The sequence below is a fragment of the Sciurus vulgaris genome (assembly GCF_902686455.1).
Source record: "Sciurus vulgaris genome assembly, chromosome: 17".
Taxonomy (NCBI): Eukaryota; Metazoa; Chordata; class Mammalia; order Rodentia; family Sciuridae; genus Sciurus; species Sciurus vulgaris.
The window spans coordinates 51039214-51059440 of NC_136478.1; the positions used below are offsets into that span (position 1 = coordinate 51039214).

General features: G+C 48.0%; 1 protein-coding gene across 1 annotated transcript; it reads right to left on the bottom strand.

Annotated features, from left to right (window-relative positions):
* Nucleotides 1-1670: 1670 nt before the first annotated feature.
* Nucleotides 1671-20227, bottom strand: BLVRB (biliverdin reductase B). The gene is given in 9 exon segments (XM_079118038.1): nt 1671-1916; nt 7141-7269; nt 11353-11367; nt 11370-11396; nt 11399-11418; nt 11420-11438; nt 11579-11635; nt 11638-11742; nt 19935-20227. Coding segments are annotated over 9 exon segments (609 nt in total). The 5' UTR covers nt 20014-20227; the 3' UTR covers nt 1671-1758.

Sequence of the window (20227 nt, forward strand, 5' to 3'; positions counted from 1 at the left end):
ACGGCCTCTCGGTCTCTAATTTGTTCCCTCGTCCTAGGCTGCCTTTCCCAAGACTCCCATCTCTCAATCAGGCCCATGTCATCCAGGAGGATGACAAATTCGAGGCCAGTCTTGGAAATTTAGTGAAAACCTGTTTCAAAATAAAAAATAATCAGGGCTGGAAATGTCGCTTAGCCGTGGAGCACCCCCGGGGGTCTGTCCCCAGTACTGCAAAACATAAAACAAAACCAAAAATTCCAAGGTTTCTTCTTCCCAGAAGCCCTCACCGATAGTCTAGATTGGGCCAATTTTGGGTTCCTGTGACTTTCGTGACTCCTCACACCGCCCAGGCCCTTCTGCTATCCCAGTCCTGGGCCATCACTGTCTGAACTGTGGGCCCCTGAGAATGGGTTCCAAGGCTGTCTCTATCTCCCACGGCTTGTTCTGCAGCATCATCCTCCCCTGGAAAGTGGAGGCTGGTGGGGCGGAGGGGCATGCCATACTGTCGTGCTCCATGATGGGTTCCAGGCCCTGTATCCTAATGTAAAGGGATGACAGAGAGCAACAGTGACGATGTTGTTGGGAGGCCACAGAGCTCATACACAGTGGAAGTTCATTAAATGCTTGGGTAATGTGACAGAGAAATGGGGAGTGCAGACTAGAACCCTGCTGGCTTCCTGAGAGACTACACCAGTGATGCCCCAGCCCCTCCAGAACTGTCCACAAAGGGGAGGGGGAGGCAGTTTCTCTAGCCATCTGTAGAAGGGAGGAGGTTTACGTCTCCTCAGATCAGTTCTCCAGTCTTGGAATTTGTCAACCAAGTCATCCTGCTGCTTGCAGTGCAGGACTGGAAAAGATTTCTTAGGGCTACAGAGGTGGGGAAATAGGTGGTGAGTGGGGTGGATTAATTCCTGCTGAGTAGTCCTCCCTCCCTTCCCCACAGACTGTCCGTCCAGGCTCCTGAGGGGTCCTCCCACCCCTGCCTTGGTTCAACTCTCCCAGCCTCCATTGTCCCTCTCCTATGGATCCACCTCCACACAGTAGCCAAAGAGAGCTTTAAAAAACACGCACCTGTATCCCCACCCCTCTCCTGCATGAAACCTCAGAATGAAACTCAAAACTTCTTACAATGACTTTGCACAGTTTAGCCTCCATGATCCAGCCTCTTAGATCTGACCATTCTCACCTCAGAACAGCAGGATTATTAACTAACTGTAGGGGACAGATTTTGATTCTTCAAAGGAGCTTTCTGGCCTCCTGGCCTTTGCTGCTGTTGTTTCTTCTGCCCTAGAAACTTCTCTTGGATTATTCTTATCGAACCAGGTCTCAGGTTGAACATATATCCCGCTCCACAAAACCTTTCTTGCTCTTTAAGCTGGGTCAGGTGCCCCTTAGGGACGCCACTGTTCCACGTACTCTATGCATCAGAGCTCTGACCATGCTGGGCCGTCACTGTCAGTGGCAGGGCTGTCTTTCTCACTGCTCTATGAGATACATGACAGCAGAGAAAGCAGGGATCCCGGCTACTTTGGTCACCACTGGGCTCTCAGCACAGGGCTGGGCACAGAGGAGGGACTTGATAAACCATTACTGAACAAATGAATGAATGAGTACCTAGGACACTGTACGCAGAGACACTGAAATTCTCAAAGGCAGGGAGAGGAGGAGTCCTATTGTGGGGTTGTCTGGAATAATTTCAAGCTCTTGGCTCATGTTTTATTGTTCCTTTCTTTGTGCCTCATATTCCAGAATGTGGTCCTCCTGGATGGGGCCAGGGTCCTAGTCGTACTGGTGGGAGGGGTAGGTGCTGTGGCCATCGTACTCATCAGTAGTGAGGCAGCGCAGCATGAAGTGGCCCAGGTCATGTTTGGAGATGACCCTTGAGGGTCCTCGTCCATCCAGGGTCACTGTGTAGGCCCCCGTTAGCGGCTGGTCCCCTGTGAGGTAAAAACACAGAGAGTGGCTGAAGCAAATGTCTTTTCCCACTCCCAGTGCATGACTACTGCAAAGCCCTTGGCAATGCCACCCGTGCCCTGCCAGGCAGCACAACAGGCGAGAGGGACTTCCCACGTGCAGGCCCTTATCTGTACCCTTTCCTTCATTTGTTCAACAGCTCCTTGTTTATTTCCTATTATGCATCAGTGTGGTGCACTCAGTAGGGGACAAAATTGACAGGAATCCCTGTCCCCAGGAGACATTCATTCATTAGAAGAAGGCAACTAATGCAAACAAGTAAAAGAGACAATGTTAGATGGAGAGGGAGACTCAGACATCAGGCTGGGACCTAGGGTCACAAACGGCCAGCTGAGCCTTAGGGAGAGGAAGTCACTTCCCAGGGGTGTGGGGTGCCACTCTCCAGTGGCAAGGGCTGGATTAGTTATGGATTCCCCCCAACCCTGGGTGCTTTCCTGTCTCTGGACCCCACTAGGAGGACTGAGTGACAGGTCTCAAGTATGGTTCTGGGTTCTCCAGGCCCTGGAGGAAGAGACACATCTGTGAACAACGGACTGGTGTGTCCAATGCCAGGGGTACGACTAGGTCTTTCTTTTTTACTTCATGGTGCTGGGGATAGCATTCAGGGCCTTGTGCACACCAGGCAAATACACTACCCCTGAGCCACACCCCGGCCCCAGCCAGGTCTTCCTTAGTAAGGGACAGGAGACAGGCATAACCTGATGGTTCAGAGGGAATCATCTAGTGGTTGCACTATGATAATTAAAAATGATATCTGACAGCAACCGACTCAATGTAGGGATCGGATGTAGTATCACCCGGGCGGGGGTCATGTGCAATAAGGACCACGTGGCATTCCTGCCACGAATGTTTAATATGAATCAAAGAAAATAACCAGACAAATCTAGAACATGGGACATTTAAAAAGACACCCGAGTCAGGCATGGTGGTACGAACCTGTAGTGCCAGCTAGTCAGGAGGGCAAGATGGGAGGGTCTCTTGAGCCCAGGAATTGGAGAGCAGCCTGGGCAACACAGTGAGACTCCCATTTCAAAAAAATAAAATAGGGCTGGGGTTTTGGCCCAGTGGCAGACCACTTGCTTAGCATGTGTGAGATACTGAGTTCAATTCCCAGCACCACATATAAATAAATAAATAAGGTCCATCAACAACTAAAATATAAAAATAAAAAATAAATTAAAAAAATAAAATAGAGCTGGGCATGGTGGCATACGGCAGTAATCCTAGCTACATAGGAGGTTGAGACAGGAGGACTGTAAGTCTGAGGCCAGACTCAGCAATTTAGCAGGACCCTGTCTCAAATTAAAAAGAAAAAAGGACTGGGAATGTAGCTCAGTGTGGAGCACCCTTGAGTACCACCACGAATACGTAAATAAATATTAAAAAATCAAAATAAAAATAATACTTGGCTTGATTAATATTATGGAAAATATTTTTTTTAAAAAGGGCAGGGGGACATTGTTTCAGATTAAAGGGGAAATGCAATGTGTGATCCTCTACTGAATCTTTTTTTTTTTTTGGTGCTGGGGATTGAACCCAGGGCCTTGTGCTTGTAAGGCAAGCACTCTACCGACTGAGCTATCTCCCTAGCCCCTCTACTGAATCTTGATTTGGGGTGGAAGAGGTAGGTTGAAAAGACATTTTCTGACAATTGGAGAAATTTGAGAATGGAGTGGATAATGAATGATGTGAAAGTTAATGTTTGTTTCCTAAGGTGTGATAATGAGGCTTATGCAGATATCTTTCTTGGGAGATGCCTGTTGAGGTATTTAGGAGTGAAGTGTGACATGGTTGACAGCTTCTCTCAAGTAGTTCAGAAGTATAAACATATATAAATACTTAGGGGAAAATATACATGGAGAGATAAAGAGAGAGGTTCAGGACACAGCAACAGACTAACCAATAGACCTAGACAAAGGGTCTCTAATGGCTTCGACTGTTCTGGATGTTTGAAGGTTTCACATACATCAGAGAAACAAACCACACACACCCACGAAAAGCCCTCTAATATGTGACTCTGTGTTAACTACTTCGCAGGCATGATCTCTGGGTAGTCACTTCATACAAGGTTAAGAAGTAGAATAATGAGCCTGGCACTGTGGCGCATGTAATCCCAGTCACTGGGGAAGTTGAGGCAGGAGGATGGCGAGTTCGAGGCCAGCCTGGGCTACTTAGCAAGACTGTCTCAAAATCCAAAAAATTAAAATAAAAGTCCTAGTACCTACAAATGAAAACATAAACAAAGAAGTAGTATGACAAACCCTTTAGAGCTCAGGAAGCGCACTCAGGAAGTGAGTGGGCCACTGGGAATTTCACCAGCAGCTTCTCTTCCATGCAGCCTCACTGCTGACTCAAAGTCCTTAGATTCTGGTCCAAATAGGGTCCTAATACATCCCTCCTGTAAATATTGAACCTTGTTTGAACCTCTAAGGTGGAGGTCTTCTCCTGTCAGGGGTCCCAAGAAGGTCCAGAGAAAAACAAAGTTGCTTTTCTGATGGGCATACAAATGTGGAGAAAAAAACAAGTGCCCTGCCTCAGGGCCTTTGCACTGCTGTCCCCTCATCCCAGTTATCCCTTCCTCCAAATATTCACTTGGCTCTCATTTCCTCACTGCATAAAGCCATCTCCCCAGAGATATGGAAAGGAAACAGTGTTCCCTCTTCCACTGTTTCTTCAATCGGCTCATCACTGCCCAATATTAACATATGCCTGTCTGTATTTATTTATTCATTGATTCTTGGGATTAAACCAACAGACACTTTACCACTGAGCTACATCCCCAGTCCTTTTATTTTATGAGACAGGGTCTTGCAAAGTGGCTGAGGTCTCAACCTTGTGATCCTCCTGCCTCAGCCTCCCGAGTCGCTGGCAATGTGTCTCTCTCTCCCCGTGGTTTATCTATCCCCACTAGAATGTCTGCCTCAGGAGAACAGGGCCCACATCACCAACGCTTATATGGCCGCCAGGCACACATTCACAGGCAAGAAGTATTTGTTGAAGGAATAAGCCTCTCCCTAGGCCTGACTCAGTTGCTCTCAGAATGGGTTCCAGACCTGAGAAGCGAAAAAGGGTGCTTTTCCTTCTCCTTATGGTTCGCGCCTGGACTGTCCCCCAAAGTCTCAGTGTTGACGGCTCGGTTCCAAGAGCAGCAGTACTCGGGTGGGGCCTCTGGGAAGGTGACTGAATCTTGAGGGTTGCGCCTCATCAGTAGATTAGCCCACTGGTGGAGTCATACCTTGATGGCATTATTGGAGGTGGCAGAAACTTTGGGAGGGGCCTAGTTGGAGGAGGTATGTCACCGGGGACAAGACCTGGAAGGGTCTACCTTTTTTTTGTTTTTAGCTCCCAGGCATTCTACCTCTGAGCTACAGCCCCAGCTCTTTTATTTTTTATTTTGAGACAAGGTCTCACTAGGTGGCTGAGTTTGAACTTGAACATGTGAACCTCCTGTGTCAGCCTGCAGACTAGCCAGGCTGACAGGTGTGTGCCAGCAGCCTGGCTGGAAGGGTATATCTTGTCCCCAGCCCCTTTTGCTCTCTTTCTGCTTCCTGGTTGTCATGAGGTGAGCAGCTTCCTCTGCCATTATGTTTCTAACTCTTTATAGGCCTAAAAGCAAGGATCCAGGTGACTACGGACTGAAATCTCCGAAACCGTCAGTCAACATAAACCTTTCCTTCTTTGAATTGCTTTTCTCAGATATTTGGTCACAGTGACAAAAAGTTGACTAACATGCTGTATGACAGGACCACAAGTGTTTCCCCACATTAGTTCACCTGACAACTACTAAGCACCTACAACATGCCAGGCCCAGTAATAGGCATCAGGAATACAGTTGTGAGAAATGAGACAAAACCCCTGCTTAGGTGGTGGTGGGGTGTGCCGCTCAGTGGAACAGCCCTGGCCTAGCAAGTTCAAGGCCTTGGGCTCCATCCCACAAACAAAAAACCCTCTGCTGTCAAAAAGCTGACATTTCAGTGAGGGACACACATACTAAATCAGATAAAGCAAGAATGTATCTTCTATGTGTGGTAAGTTTACGTTCTCTCCTCCTTGATTGTATCAGCCCCAATAACTTGTGGCCCCACCCCATCCCCATCCCCACCCTTGCCTCTGGCCCCAGGTGCTGGGGATTGAACCTAGTAGGTCTTGGGCATGCGAGGCAAGTGTAATAACTTGCTTCTAATCAACAACATGCAGTGGAAGTAGCACTAAGGGACTTTTGACACAAGGTCATAGAGATGATGTAGCTTCCACAAGGCCCCCTCTGGAGACTCTTACCCTGGGGGCCCAGATTCCATGGTGTGAGGAAGCCCTGGCCACATGTGGAGGACACCTGCAGGTATCCAGCTGATGTCTGCATCAACCAGCAGGTGTATCTATAAGGAGGTCTTCCATGTGACGCTGGGCCCGCCACCAAGTGACCGTACCACGTGAGACCCCAAAGAAGAGTCACCCACTGAGCTTAGTCACCTCCAGGTACTGGAATACAGTCACCATAAGCACGGTTTGTTTCACATTTCTACATTCGGGTGTTTCGTTAAGCAGAGATAACAGCCTGTCGGCAGGTTCAGAAGGGAGATTAAGTAAAGCAGGGAAGGGCAGGAAGCACATTCGCCTTTTTTTTCTTTTTGGAGGGGCACCTGAATATGAACTGGGAATTTCTTTCTCTTTTGGTACCGGGGATTGAACTCAGGGTGATTACTAAGCCACCTCCCCAGCAACCCAACCTCTTCTTTTCCTTTTTAAAAAATATTTAGCTGTCAATGGACCTTTATTTTATTTATTTGTATGAGGTGCTGAGAATCGAACCCAGTGCCTCACGCATGATAGGCAAGTGCTCTACCACTGAGCCACAACCCCAGCCCCCAGCACCTTCTTATAGTTTATTTATTGCTTTGCAGTACTGGGGATTAGAACCCAGGGCCTCTGTACTTGCAAGGCAAACACTCTACCAACTGCACTGTATCCCCAGCCCACTTATATCTTATTTAGAGACAGGGTCTCACTGAGTTGCTTAGGGCCTTGCTAAGTTGCTGAGGCTGGCTTTGAGCTTGCGATCCTCCTGCCTCAGCCTCCTGAGCTGCTAGGATGACAGGTATGTGCACTGATGTGCAATTTTAGGGTCGCCAGAGGGCAGGTGGGAACAGGCTGGCGGTGACAGGGCTGCTGGGTCCCAGCTCCACTCACCTATGTGCGGTGGCATCACGGCCACGTACTTCAGGCCTGACTCCTTCAGCACCTTGTGCATCCGGATGTGGTCATCGGTCACGTCCTGCAGTTGTGGGGGTACCTTGGCCGGGTCCCATAGCAGGAAGGCTGATGGGGAGACACAGGGCAGGGTCAGCCTGTGCTTTTGGGTCTTGGTCCCAGGACAAAAATGCTACAGGGGCTCGCTGCGGCCTCACAGTTGCAAGAATGGGATTCTTCCAGTCACTTCTCTCTCAAACCCCACCCAGAGCAGTCTGCAGATCACAGTCATTCTAAATCTGACCTTTTCTTACCCCTCCCAGTCCTATCCACTGTGACTGCTTGTTCTTCCCTGGTCTCCTTGTTCCTGACCCCCATCCCTCCCAGTCAAGGGAGCCTGCGAACACCTGACTCAGATCCTGTCCATGGTGCTCCATCTCACTCAGGGTGAAAGCCAAGCCCTCTTCAGATTCCACCCGACTGGCCCCATCAACCCCCCGACATCACGGCCTGGCACTTTCCCTTCCAATTACCCTGTGCCAGCCAGGCTCTGGCTGGCAGCCTTTGCAACTGCTGGTCTCTCCGCCCCAGTGCGATTCCCTCTCCGACTCCCTGCTTTTCCCTGCACACTTTGGTTAACGCATCAGTGCAACTTTTCCTGACCATTCTATTTAAAATTGCACCCCACCCTGACAATCCCCTTTACTTTGCCTGTATTTTCCCCTTAGTATCCTTCTCTGCTTTCAAACCAAAAAGTCACCCTTGGGCCTAATATACTTTGTCCCTCCTCCCCTAGAACATTAGTTCTCCAGGCAGGAACTTTGTGATGTTCACTCCTGCATTCTCAGCCCTTAGAAGGGCCTGGAACACTGTCGTCGCTCAGTGCATATTCGAAGGCATTACATAGGCCCAAGGCTATCATAAAAGCTCAGATTTTTAGAATACAAACCACGTCCCAACCATGCTAAATTTTTTTTTTTTTTTTTTTTTTTTTTGTACTGTGGATTGAATTCAGGGTCACTCAACCACTGAGCCACATCCCCAGCCCTTTTTCTACATTTTATTTAGACAGGGTCTCACTAAATTGCTGAGGCTGGTTTTGAACTCATAATCCTCCCGCCTCAGTGCCTCAGCCTCCCAAGCTGCTGGGATAATAGGTGTGCACCACCATGCTTGGCCAACCATGCTAAATGTTTTAGGAGTAGTTTGGTAAGCTGATAAGAGCTCGGGTTGCATCTAGGTTGAAGTTCTCAGTCCACCACTGGCCTCTGTTTCTTCATATGTGAATGGAGACGAGAGAAGCTGGAGTTAGGGCTGGGACATTGCTCAGTAGTAGAGCAGGTGCTCAGCATGTACACAGCCCTGGATCCATTCCCAGGACCAAAAGGAAGAACTGTGTTGCAGTTAAGCTGATGATTGCAATGTCTGACACAGAGTCAAACTGGATCACTGGTCACTGTGATTGTCCCACTGGTTCGTGGACAGCAGGATTCCCTCTTTACAAGAGAAAACCAAGTCTGAAGTGGGCGTCCAAGGCCACACAGGAAGGGCCTCCTCCTCATTCAGCACTGAGGACAGCCTCTGCCTCTAGGGGGCAATCATGAGTCCATTCTGTCTTCTGGGGATTTCTTTCTAATCCTCTCAGAAGAGCTCTTTAAAAAAACAACCCTCCCAGCTCAGGCAGTTCCAGCCAATCAAGGCTGAGGTAGGAGGATCTTGAGTTCAAAGCCAGCCTAAGCCAATTTAGCAAGGCCCTAAGCAACTCAGTCAGACCCTGACTAAATAAATACAAATAAGGCTGGGGATATGGCTCAGTGGTTAAGTGCCCCAGAGTTCAATTCCCCGAATCCGTACCCCCACGGAAAAAAAACCCTTTCCCAAACTGTGATAGATTAACTCCAAGCTCCTAAGAGGCCAGGATCTTTCTAATCTTGAAATCTGAACCTGGAGGGACTATTTAACGCTAAGATTTAGGGACTGGATGAGGTCTAGAGTTCGTTTCCTTGGCTGTGACAACAGCACTGTGTTCTAGAAGACAAAGTCCCTTTCTCAGGAGTTGCTCAAGGGCTCCCTGGGTATGTCACAGTACATCAAACAGTTTAGGAAAAGAAAAACAAAAATATTTGTGTGCATGTGTTTGTATACAGATAACCAATTATGATAAATACTAATGATTTTTTTGGCTAGTATAGGGTTTGAACCCAGAGCCTCACACATGCTAGGCAAGCACTCTACCACGGAGCCACATCCCCAATCCTTTTAAAATTTTATTTTAAGACAGGGTCTTGCCAAGTTGCCCAGGCTGGCCTTGGACTTTCAATCCTCCTGCTTCAGCCTCCGGGAGTTGCGGGGATTGTAGGTGTGTGCCACTGTGCCTGGCAATATTAATAATTTCTGAATCAAGGTGGCAACAATGTAGGTGTTCATTTTACTATTTTGTTTCTTCTGTTTGAATTTTTTTATAAGCCAGGCATGATGGTGCACACCTATAATCCTAGTGACTCAGTAGGTTGAGGCAGGACTATTGCAAGTTTGAGGTCAGTCTGGGCAACTGGTAGGATCCTGCCTTAAAGTAAAATAAATAAAGGGCTGGACTGTAACTCAGTAGTAGAGCCTTTGACTAGCATGTGAAAGGCTCTGGGTTTAATCCCCAGTACAATAAATAAATAAACTAACTAATTAATAATAATAAATATGGAAGATCGGTGTCGTGCATGGGCTTGTAGTGCCAGCTATTTGGGAGGCTGAGGCTGCCAGGTCACTGAACCCAGGAGTTTGAGACCAGTCGGGTAACATCACGTGACTTCATCTGAATTGCATGCAGGAGGGCATACAAACACAAAGAAAAGGAAAAAAAGAGAGAGAGAGAGACAGAAATCAAGAGTAGACCATTCTAAAATTACAGGTCTGAAATAATTTCTCCATTTCAAAGCTTGAAGGAAAAAAGCCTTAAGTGATTTTGCTTCCTGCCCTCCAGCTGGGCGTGACTGCCAGGTCCTGGAGAACCACTATTTTATATATATATTATATAAATATATATTTTATATATATATAACATATATATATATAAAACTATATATATTATATATACTTGTTGATGGACCTTTATTTGATTTATTTTTATGTGGTGCTGAGATTGAACCCAGTGCCTCACACATGCCAGGCAAGCCCTCCACCACTGAGCCACACCCCAGCCTGCTCCACAGCCCTTTTAGTATTCTATTCAGGACAGGTTTTTGTTGAGTTGTGTAGGCCTTGCTAAGTTGCTGAGGCTGGCTTTGAGCTTTTGATCCTCCTGCCTTAGTTTCCCCAGCCACTGGGCTACAGGTGTGTGCACAGGCCTGGCAAGTGGCTTCATCTCTAAGGGGCATGGACAGTACTTAGCATCCAGTAAATGCTGTTAGCATTGTTCTTTTTTTTTTTTAATTGAGCATTGAACCAGGGGTGCTTTATCACTGAGCGACTACCCCAGCCCTTTTTAATTTTTAATTTTGAGACAGAATCTCCCTAAATTGTTTAGGGCCTTGCTAAGTTTCTAAGGCTGGCCTTGAACTTGCGATTCTCCTGTCTCAGCTTCTCAAGTCACTGGGATCATAGTTGTGTACCACCAAGCCTAGCTAGCATTAATTGTTCTTGTTATGCGCCCTATAACTTTCTTTTTGGATTACTCAGGACAACTATTATAATTATTGTTATTATTTTGTGGTGCTGGGGACAGAACCCAGGCCTCGCACATGCAGGCCAAGTACTCTGCCACTGAGCCACATCCCCAGCCCCTCAGGACAACTACTTGGCGTAATGTCCAACTCTAACTCTCCATAAACTGGGAGCTCAGGGGTAAGAGCTGGTGTGTATCCATGCTCTCTCATTCTGCAAGGTTCCCCTGACCTCTCTTGGGCTGGGTCTCCTTTGGGCTCCCGTATTCCTCCCAGGCTTTCTCCTAACCTGGCCCTGACCCTCTGCCTGCCCTTCTCCAGCCCACCCTGTTCGTTTGGGATGTCCGCTAGATCATGAACCTGTTTACCACCTCTCTCTCGCATCTGGGAGTCCTGCAAGCGCAAAGTCAGGACTGTGCTGGTCACCACTATGTCCCCAGCATTATTCAGCAAGGGAAGGCACACAGCACAGTAACTCAGAACTGCTTCAATAGTCACTTTGGAGGGCCCTGGATGCCCGTCTAGTACCCACCCTCCGTGCGACCCCACCACCCACCCGAGGTGCAGGCCCGACCTTGTCCACTCCATGATCCTTCATGATGCCACAATGTTCCTGGTGCCTCGACATCACTGTAGTGGGACCTTAGAGGGGACAGAGAGTGGCTGTCACTGGTGGGTGCGGTGGTGGCGGCGGCAGGGGTGGCAGGGGTGGGGCTGGGGCGGGAGTGGTGCTGGGGGCCGAGGTACAGGAAGGGGCCGTGGACAGAGGGGGGGCTCAGTACTGAGATCAGTGCCAGTGCCCAGCAGCACGATGACAGCATCCTGCCCAGCTACGGTCTGTCCACGTCAGCTGCCTGCCGAACGTCACCCACTACCACGTGGTGCGGCTGGGGCCCCTCGGATGGCAGCCTGGAAGTGTCCCGAACCAGCACAGTCACCTCATAACCTGTGGGCAAAGGGAGCAGAGAGGAAGGTCAGCGGGCTTGTGGGCTGGCACTCGGGCTCCAGGGTGCCATGAGCCCCAAGGTCATCCCCTGGTTCCTGTTCTGGGGCAGTGCCTCTTCCCACATTTTGCTGGCACACCCACGGCTGAACTTGGCGATGCCTTCCTGCCCACCCACGCACACTGCAGGAGAGGCCTCCCCATGCCCCACCCCTCCCTGCCCTCCAGCACGCAAGGCTGACGTCTGGCAGGGCACCGCTCTGTGCTGCCCATCATGGTCCTGGAGGAACCCGGGGGACAGAGCTGCCCCTGAACTGACCACTGCAAGACTGGTCCCAGACCCTGACCCCAGGCCTCACTTCTAGAAGGCCCAGCCTTCCGTTAGTGGTCATTAAAGATTCTGAATATCACCTCAGTATGTCCCCTCCCAAAAGAATTTTAGCTAACTCTGTCTCCCTGGACCCCAGCGCGCGCGTGCGCGCACACACCACACAACACACACACACACCACACACTTCTTAAAGTTCACAACTAATACATTCCTTCTTCTTCCTTTGTTTTAAACAAAGGCAAAGAACTTAATGTTTTGGTGTATTGTAATGGAGATATATATATAAATACTTTTTAGTTGTAAATGGACACAATACCTATTTTATTTATTTACTTTTGTGTGGTGCTGAGGATCGAACCCAGTGCCTCACACATGCTAGGCAAGTGCCTCTAACACAGCTGCAACCCCAGCCCCATAATGTTATATTTTAAAAATAAAATGATTATTGTGATTTCTGTTACGTACTGAATGTTTCTGACCTCTCGAATTCAGGTGTTGAAGCCTTAGCCCCCAACATGTTCCGTAGGAGGTAGGCTTTTGGAGGCAATTGGGTTTAGATGAGGCCAGGAGGCAGGGTCCCCACAATGGGTTTACTGTTCTTTTTTGGTACAAGGGATTGAACTCAGGGGTGCTTAACCACTGAGTCATACCCCCAGCCCCTTTTTATATTTTATTTTGTGACAGGGTCTTGCTAAATTGCTTAGGGCCTCACTAAGTTGCTGAGGGCTGGCTTCCAACCTATAATCCTCCTGCCTCAGCCTCCCAGCCACTGGGATTGGGATTACTGTTCTCAAAAAAGGAAGCGAGACCAGAGCACTCTCTCCCCCTACCAAGTAAGGACACAGTAAGAAGGCCATCTGCACGTTAGGAAATGGACCCTCCCCAGGGACTAAATACGCAGTACCTTGAACTTAGAGTTTCCAGACTCAAATGGTGACCAAGGCATGTCCATTGTTTGTGGCCCTCTGTCTATGATATCTTCTTGTGGCTGCTCAAGCTCACAAGTCTAAAGATCATTCCCTGAAAAATGGACCCAGAGCTCCTTGAAGACTGACTCGAGGGCCCAGTCAGGAAGGGACAGATGAAGCTGTGGACCTTGCAGTACTAGAGGTAAACCAGGGCTTCAAGAGTGAAGGGGCCATGTGGAAATGACACCGTGAGGGCCTGGATCTGGAATGTCCCCCAAAGGCTCGTGAGCTGCAGGATTGGTCTCCTGTGCTGCAGGGTTCCAAGGTGAAGCTTTTGGGAAGTACTGGGGCACGAGGGCTCTGATCTCATCAATGGGTTTAACCACCAGTAGATTCTCATAACTTGACGGCATTATTGGGAGGCGGTGGAAACTGTAGTTGTAGGAGCTAGTTGAAGGGGGACATGCCCTTCAGGACTACAACTTGTCTCAGGCCCCTTCCTTTGGATTAGGCAATGGTTTCTTTTCTTCCTCCCTCTCTCTTTCCCTCCCTCCCTCTTCTTCTCTCTTCCTCTTTCTCTTTTTCTCTCTTTGAGACAAGGTCTTATTAAGTTGTCCATGCTGGCCCCAAACCCCTAGGTGCAAGCAATCCACTAGCCCCAGTCTCCTGAGCAGCCGGGATTACAAGCACACACCACACCAAAAGCATAACCAAAAAAAGCAAAAACAGATAAATTGGACATCATCAAAATTAAAGCCTTTTGTCCTTCAAAGACACCGTCAAGAAAGTAAAAATATAGCCAGTGTAATGGCACAGGTCTGTCATCCCAGCAGCGAGAGGCTGAGGCAGGAGGATCTACAGTTCAAAGCCAGCCTCAGCAAAAGCGGGGCCCTAAGAAACTCAAAGAGACCTGGTCTCCAAATAAAATGCAAAATAGGGGTCAGGATGTGGCTCAGTGGTGGAGTACCCCTGAGCTCAATCCCTGTTTACCCAATCCCCCCAAAAACAAAAGTAAAAATACCAGCTACAGAAGAGAAGAAAAATTTTGCAATCATATCTGATAAGGGACTTGCATTTAGGATATATAAAAGGACCCTTAAAACACAATATTAGGGCTGGGGTTGTGGCTCAGTGGTAGAGCACTTGCCTAGCATGTGTGAGGCACTGGGTTTGATTCTCAGAACCACCTATAAATAAATAAAATGAAGGTCCATGAACAACTAAAAAAAATTAAAAACAAAACAAAACAAAACACAATGTTAAAAACAAATGATCCAGCTAAACAGATGTACAACATCATTTAAATAAGATGAACAAATGGCCAACAAGCTATGAAAATAGGTTCAATACCATTAGTCGTCATGGAATGCAAATCAAACCACAATGAGATCACTTCACACCACCAGGAAGGCTAGAGTAAAGAGAGATGTATGCCAGTGACCGTGTGAGGACAAGAGCCCTCAGACACTGCTGCTGGCCACGCAGAACAGAACGGTACAGCTGCTCTGGCAATCAGCCCGGCAGGTCTTCAGCAGATCAAACACAGCGCTGCCATATGACCTAGCATTCTGAGATCTCTGCCCAGGAGAAACGAAAACATGTTTCCACGCAAAACTTGCATGTGTATGTTACAGTAGCATTATTCATAACATCTATCAACTGTTTAATGAATAAATGCGATATCCTTTGGTAATATAAGGAAATGACATGCTACAACATGCACCTTGAGAAAAAAATTTTTTTTTTCCCAAATGAAAGAAGACAGTTACAAAGAACCAACATTGTATGATTCCATTAATGAATGGAATAATAAAAACAGAACAGGCAAATCCATACGAACAGAAAGTAGGGGAGTGCTTGTCTGGGACTGGGGAGGGGTTGGGTAGGAAAACAGGATTGATTGATTGATTGATTTTTGGTACTGGGGATTTAACCCAGGGCCTTGCTACCAACTTAGCTATATCCCCAACCCCTTGGGTTTATTTTTTGGCTGATAAAAATGTTTTTCTTGTACTGGGGATTGAATACAGGGTTACTCAATCCCTGAGACACATCCCCACCCCTTTTTATTTTTTATTTTGAGACAGGGTCTTGTTAAGTTGCTTAGGGCTTGGATAAATTACTGAGGCCAGCTTTGGATTTGTGATCCTCCTGCCTCAGCCTCCTGAGCCACTGGGTTTACAGGTGTGCACCCAGTGTCAAAATGTTCTAAGTTGATTGTGAGAATACTTGCACAACTCTGAATATGCAGAACCACTGAATGGTATATTTTAAATAGGTGAATTATGTAGCGTATGACTTATAGCTCTATAGTGCTGTTATAAAAAAATGCAAAAGCACTGATCATGCCTGAAATCCCAGCAGCATGGGAGGTTGAGGCAGGAGGACTGCAAGTTCAAAGCCAGCTTCAGCAATTTAGCGAGGCCCTAAACAACTTAGAAAGACCTGTCTCAAAACAAAAAATAAAGGCTGGGAATGCAGCCCAATGGTTACACACCCCTGGGTTCAATCCCTGGTACCAAAAAACTAAAACAAAAAAACCGCAAAAGCAAAACCAAGACAAATGAACCAAAAGTTTAGCACAGCACCTCACACTGACATAAGCCCCATCTCATTGTTCGCTGTCATGCCTTTTGATCATCCCACAGTTTTATCCCTTGGCCTGGACCAGCCCTGAGTCTTGTTCCTGGCCCCTTCCAGGTCTCCTCTAGGCTCCTGTGCCCTGGCCTGCTCCCTCCAACCACACTGCACCAGGCAGTCACAACCTTCCAGTTATCCCTAAGAGCCTCTGCTCAGATGCCTCCCACGACCCCGAAGGCCACAGCAGATAAGTCCTGAGACCGCCTCAGGGCCCTCAGGACCTGACCTTCCTCCTCTCCAACCACCACTGCCCTCTCTGTACCCACTGCATTTCTTTCAGTTCCTCAAACACAACCCGCTGCCTCCTGCCTCCTGGCCTTTGCGCTCTGCCTGGAGCACACTTTGCCCTCTCTCACCTGGTCCCCTGGTCACTTGCACTTCCTCTGTCATGGGACTCCTGCTGCTGACCTGGAGTGAACCACGAGCCCTGAGTCCAGGGGCTGTCCCATTCACTGCCATCTCCCTGACCTGTTACAAATGTGAAAACTCAGGCTTTACTGTCCTACGGACCCAGGTTCAGACTCTAGCCCTACCACTCTCTGGCCGAGGAACCTTGTGCAGCCCCCTCCTGGATCAGACCTCAACTTCCTGGTCTCTGAAAGGAGACCACCACACTGGGCCTCCCCATCCCTTGTGATCCCCTTCTCATGGAGGGCGACACCAACATGGTGGGAGCCGACCTGGCCGTTGCCCAACTGCCACTACCAATTCAAACAAACCCCAGTGGGCTGGGGACGTAGCTCAGGTGGTGACCTGCTGGCCTGGCACGAGCGAGGCCCTGGGTTCAGTCCCCAGCACCACACAAAATAAGCCACTACAGAACCCTAAAGGTTGTGCACATGTCTTTCTTTCTTATTTTTCTTTTTTAAGTACTACTTATTAAGAGGCGCTCTACCACTGAGATAACATTCCCATCCCCGTTTTATTTTGAGACAGGGTCTTGCTGAGTTGCAGAGTCTGGCCTTAAACTTTCGATCCTCCTCCCGCCTCAGTCTCCTGTGTGGCTGGGATTGCAGGCATGTGTCACCAGGCGTACATCTTTTATCTTTTTAATTTTGGGGGTACTGAAAATTGAACGGAGGGGTGCTTTCTCACTGAGCCACAACTCCAGCCCTTCCTACTTTTTATTTTGAGACAGGGTCTGACAGGGTCTCACTAAATTGCTTAGGGCCTGTCCAAGTTGTGAAGTGTGGCCTTGAACCTGTGGTCCTCTTACCTCAGCCTCCCAAATCGCTGGGATTACAAGTATGTTCCAACATGCCCAGCCGCACGTATCTTTTTTAGAAACATGTTGTTATGGTCTGAATGTTTGTATTTCCTCCGAAATGCATCTGTTGAAAGCTAATCACCAAGGTGATGATATCAGAAAGTACGCCTTCGGGAGGTGGGTTATGAGGACCCTGCTCTCATGAGTTAGAATTGTGCCCATATCAAAGAAATCCCAGAGAGCTAGCAAGTGGGGATACAGCTGGAAGCACCATCTACCAGCAATGCCTTGAGTCTTCCAGACTCCAGAACTGTGCACAGTGCATTTCTGTTGTTTATAATCACAGAGATAAGGTGTTTGTTAGAGAAGCCCAAACAGACCCAGACACATTCTCCCAACCATGAGAGCTTTGAACACAGGCACAGCATAAGGGTCCTGTGGGTGCTGACATTATTAGTGATGAGTGGCAACACTCATAAAGATCCCCCAAATGCCTTCTATAAATAAATGAGTAAATGGGGTGTTTTTTTAAAAAGAATTTTTAGATCCCCAGAATCACACACACAAATTTTTTAGAACTTAATTCACATTTATCTTTTCTTTTCTTTTTGTGGTACTGGGGACTGAATCCAGGGGTGCTGCTCTGTTACTGAGTCACACCCCCAGTCTTTAATCTTACTTTGAGACAGGATCTCACTGAGAGGTGGTCTCAAAACTTGACTTGTAGGCTGGGGTTGTGGCTCAGCGGTAGAGCACTTGCCTAGCAGGTGTGAGGCGCTGGGTTTGATTCTCAACACCACATATAAACAAATAAATAAATAAAATAAAGGTTCATCGACTACTAAAAAATAAATTTTTTAAAATATTTGACTTGTGATCCTCCCATCTCAGCCTCATAACTCACATTTACATTTAAAGAACCAGATGTGGCCAGGAGCTACCATATCAAATAGTATGGCTTCATACATTTTACCCTTTATAAAGAACAAGAGTCTTCAAGAGATATTTCCAAGCTTTTTTTTTTTTTAAGAAATTCCTTCCCTTATTTACATTTTTCTGTTAATTTTATTTTGAAATAAATAGACCTATAGAGAAGTTGCAGGACCCAGATTTTTCATTTTTCCTTTTGCCTTATTTGTCTCTCTGTAAATATAACATGCATAACTACATGCATTTGCATATAAATATATTTATACATGTACATAGAGAAATACATGCATTTTCCCCCAATTATGAGAATAAGTTGCAGGTCAAGTCTCTTTAAAGCTTTTTTGATCTCAATCTTCAATATAAAATGGATTTTACTGTCTAACCCAGGGCGTGCGAGTGCGCACACACACACACACACACACAAACACACACACACATAATTAAAACAAAAGTTTCACTAAGCTAAAAATATGTGATACATTTTGATACTGCTGTGACTTACATACTTCTGAACCCATTATGACCTACAGTTTGACAAGCACTGGATTACAACACTACAAAGTAGCTATTATCATGCCTATTCTGAGGATGGGAAACTCAGACACAACTTTAGGTAAATGGGCCAATGCCACACAGCTAGTACATAGGGAAGGTAAAATTTTTACTTAAGCAAGTCTGATCCAGAGTCTGCAGAATTCAGAGCTAGGGCTATAATGTGAATTCAATCAACCAAGGTGTATTTACTCATCACCAGCTATCATGGCTATGGTTCTAAGCCCTTCCCATACAGTATCTAATTTAATCATTGTAAGTGACCCAGGGCAAGTTAACTAGTAATCTCATTCCACTTTACAGATATCTAGGCACACAGTTCTAGATGACAAAGCATATGGTCACACAGGTGTTAAGTGGCAGAGTTGGCCACCTGAAGGTAGGCAGCTGACACTATTTGTGCTGTCAGGACTCAGTCTGCTTGAATCACACTAAGATAATAAACCTCATTCAATTTAGGGCAGGGCTTTCCCTAGACTCCAACTCATTCCCCTGGGAGCAGTCCTAGTGTGACCATCAGGTGGGCCAGCGGACCCCAGTGGCATTGGGGAGTAAAGGTGAAGAAACATGGAAATCCCGGTATTCAGGATGACTCAGCACTTTCCAACTTCTCCCTCTTCCTTCCGCACGCCTACCCTAGAAATTCTGATCAGCAAATGGTTTTCGCTGGTCTTCCTGCCCTCAAGTCAAGATCCTCACAAGATCCCCAGGGAGGAGGTCAGCCTGCCCAATGAGGAAGTTTCAGAAGAGGCCCAAGGGAGGGCTGGGCTGGGAGACAACAAAGTGGGATACTGGTGGTGGCCTCCACCTTTTGGGGCATGGAGATAGTCAATATCTTCAGAGTCACGGGTGCTTGCACGGGTGGGGCTCTATATCTTGAAGTTCCAGGCCCAGACAGGAGAAGCTGGGGGATCCTGCACCCTCTTCTGGAGCAACTCTGAATTTTCAGCCCTGGGTGACTTTCCTAGGACGAGTGCTCCGGAGTCTTGCTCATGTCTCAGTGACCTCTTTCTGCTAGAAGCTCACAGCAACCTGCCTCCTGAACTCTTCTATTTCCTGCTCTTGTGTCCAAGCCAAAGCCCATGGACATTTTTGGAGTATGAACTGGGTTCAGATCCCAGCACTGCCACTTACCAGCTGTGATATCGGGGCAAGTCATTTCTGGGTTCAGTTTTCTCATCTGTCAAAGGAGGAACGGAATACTAGTCCCCACTCCAAATGAGGGCTGCCGGGATTTAACTCATGTAGAGAGAAAGCACTGCTGGGCAGCAAGCCCTTGCTAGCTTAGTAAACCCTCTCAGGATGTGCTAAAGACCACCCCCACCACAATCACAACCACAATCACATTTCATAACACCTCTGGGTTTACACATAACTGTGTCACAAGGAGTCTCCTAGGCTCCCATAGCTAATTCCTGTGCCTTGGTCTCCCATAAAACGCAGTATCGCAGTCTCCCCTATTTCTGCCCCAGCACCCCCGCATTTGTTTCGCTCCCTGAATCTCCACACAACCTGGTTGGGGCACTGATGACCCCAACCAGCCTCTGCCCGGCTCCAGCACCCTGATGTCTCTTCCTAGTGCTCTGCGGGTGTACCCTGTGACTCCCCCACCCGCCCCGGCTCATGCCTGCTTGCACCGCCTGCGCCATGGTGGTGAGCCCGGTCCTGCCAGTGGCGCCGAAGATCGCGATCTTCTTGACAGCCATGTTTCGGGGTCCTGGGTATGCAAGGCCCGAGACTCAGGACGCGCGGGAACCCAGTGACTGCTGGGCTGCACTCTCCGCGCTTCCCTGTCGGAGGAACGGGGCGGAGTCGGCTCCGAGGGGCCGGCCTCGGCCTGCCCCGCCCCCTGCCCAAGTCAACTGGGTGGGAGGTGGAGGCTAACAGGCCTCGCCCCCCGCTGGGAGGAACGCTGGAGTC